General features: G+C 53.6%; 1 protein-coding gene across 1 annotated transcript in view; it reads left to right on the plus strand.

Annotated features, from left to right (window-relative positions):
- Positions 1–2086, plus strand: part of nudcd1 (NudC domain containing 1) — a 13697-nt gene that overhangs the window by 1819 nt on the left and 9792 nt on the right. The window contains exons 3-5 of the mRNA XM_017303251.1: positions 243–426; positions 579–770; positions 1851–2058. Of these exons, the coding sequence (XP_017158740.1) occupies positions 243–426; positions 579–770; positions 1851–2058 (584 nt within the window). The remainder of the gene's footprint in view (positions 1–242; positions 427–578; positions 771–1850; positions 2059–2086) is intronic.

Raw genomic sequence — 2086 nt, forward strand, 5'->3', positions numbered from 1 at the left:
CATCAGGCTAGCATCAGGCTAGCATCAAGCAATCATTGGGTTAACATCAGGTTAGCATGAAGCTAGCACTGGGCTAGCGTCAGGCAAACATTGGCTTAACATCAGGCTAGCATGAAGCTAGCACTGGGCTAGCATCGGGCTAGTTTTGGGCTTTAGGAAGTTCCGGTTCTGTACCGGTTCTCCCCAGAGACCCGGGTCACATAGATAAAGTTCTGTCTCTGGGTTTGGTGAACTTCCTGCAGGTTCTGTTCAGCCACCACATGGGGGAGCCGTTCACCATCCTGCACAGCGTCTGTCACGTTCAGGATGGCCGCCACTCCGTGGAGCTGCTGCTGCTGCGTGTGCAGAAGGAGCCGCTGGAGTCCACAGGAAGCGGCTACTCGGTGTCCCTGGAGTGGGTCACGGTGGGCGGCGCCGCCGGGCCCGGTGGGTGAACCGGACCAGAACATCCCTGGGGAGACGGGAGTTTCTCAGGAAGCTTCCTGACATCCTGATCAATAACGCAGATATTAAAGATGGCTGGAAGCTGCAGTCAGACATTCATGGAAGCATCACTGTGTGCTGGTCTCCCCCTGCAGGGCAGGAGAGGAAGTACGAGGTGAGGAAGAGGAGGGTCCTGAGAGGGAAGTCGGTGCCGCACTACGCCGCCGTGGCGCCGCGGGGCGAAGGGCTGATGCTGGCCGCAGAGAAACCGTTTGTCTTCACGCACATCGACGGCCGACCTGTGGAGCCGCCGCCGCCGCCGGAGCTCAGCGAGCTGGAGAAGACAGGTGGGTCAGAGGTCAGACTGGGTCAGAGGTCAGACTGAGGTCAGACACAGGTCAACACTTCCAGCTCTCTTCAGGCTCAAACTCTTTTTTTCTTGATTTTATCTGAGAGACAAAATCAACACAGAAATAGAATCTTAAAAGTGTGGCATTAGATCTGTCTTTATTTTACAAAACAGCAAAAGGAAACGAAATGAAACGAAATGAAACAAAATGAAACGAAAGGAAACGAAATGAAACGAAATGAAACGTGTTTCTTCTCCAGGCTGCGTTGCCTGTTCAGCTCAGATGATCATATCCACACCTGAAGCTCCACAGATCATCTCTAGTCTCTCCAGCCGCTGAACTGAAACTCACATTACTGTCAAACCGCCGAGGGGGGCAGAGGGGGGCAGAGGGGGGCACATGAACCTCCCAGTTTGAACCGTCTGCTTCATGTTGCTTCCAGCCGCCACCATCGGTTTTTACTTCATGAGTCCCAGACGGCAGCGTCTCGTTCCAAACTTTGGTTCAAACGGAAGTTTGGAACGTGGCAGGAATAATAATTCTGCTTTCAGTGAGTTAAAATCGCCTCTTCGGACTGGAGACACATGAAATGGTCAGCAGGTGGCGCCATAGGCTGCTTTCTAAATTGCAACATCCGGCGCCCCGTTGACCGGGAGTTCCTGTTTTGTCTCAAGCCGGAACCTTTAAATTCACTTGTTTCTGGGAGGCCCATAAATCTGACGCACAGCTACATGCGCTAGCAGCGAAGCCTCTTCTCTGCTTCAAGCGATCTGGTTGCGCTGAAAGCAGTTAGCGTATAAGTGATGCTAGCATGTAGCAGCTAATGCTAATGTGAGCATCCATTTCTGAAGAAGCCGAATGAACCGTCTGCTCCAGCCCGATGGTGGAAAACATCAAAAACCACAAATGTTTCTGGACTTTAACTCAGTTATTCGATACTTTAGCAGCAAAATGCTGCGAATTATTGTCAGTTTTATGGTTTTTGATTAAAAAGTGACACAGACCATAAATTAACGTGATATAATCAAATGCCTCCACTATGGGCTGCTGGCCTGAGCCGGTCTGCTCCGGTTCCAGATCCGCTGTACTTCTGGCAGCAGACGGCGGCGGACCTCACCGTCTGCGTCCGCCTCCCTGGGGGCGTGGCCAAGGAGGACGTGAGCTTCCGGCTGACGGCGGACAGCCTGAGCGTCGGGGTTCGGGGCGGCGCCCCGCTGCTGGAAGGTCGGCTGTACGCGTCTGTGGACCCCGAGGCCAGCGCCTGGACCATCAGGGACAGCAACAGGTGGGGAGCTGGAGCCTGCAGTCCTTTC

Source organism: Poecilia reticulata, unplaced genomic scaffold (genome assembly GCF_000633615.1).
Source record: "Poecilia reticulata strain Guanapo unplaced genomic scaffold, Guppy_female_1.0+MT scaffold_232, whole genome shotgun sequence".
Lineage (NCBI taxonomy): Eukaryota > Metazoa > Chordata > Actinopteri > Cyprinodontiformes > Poeciliidae > Poecilia > Poecilia reticulata.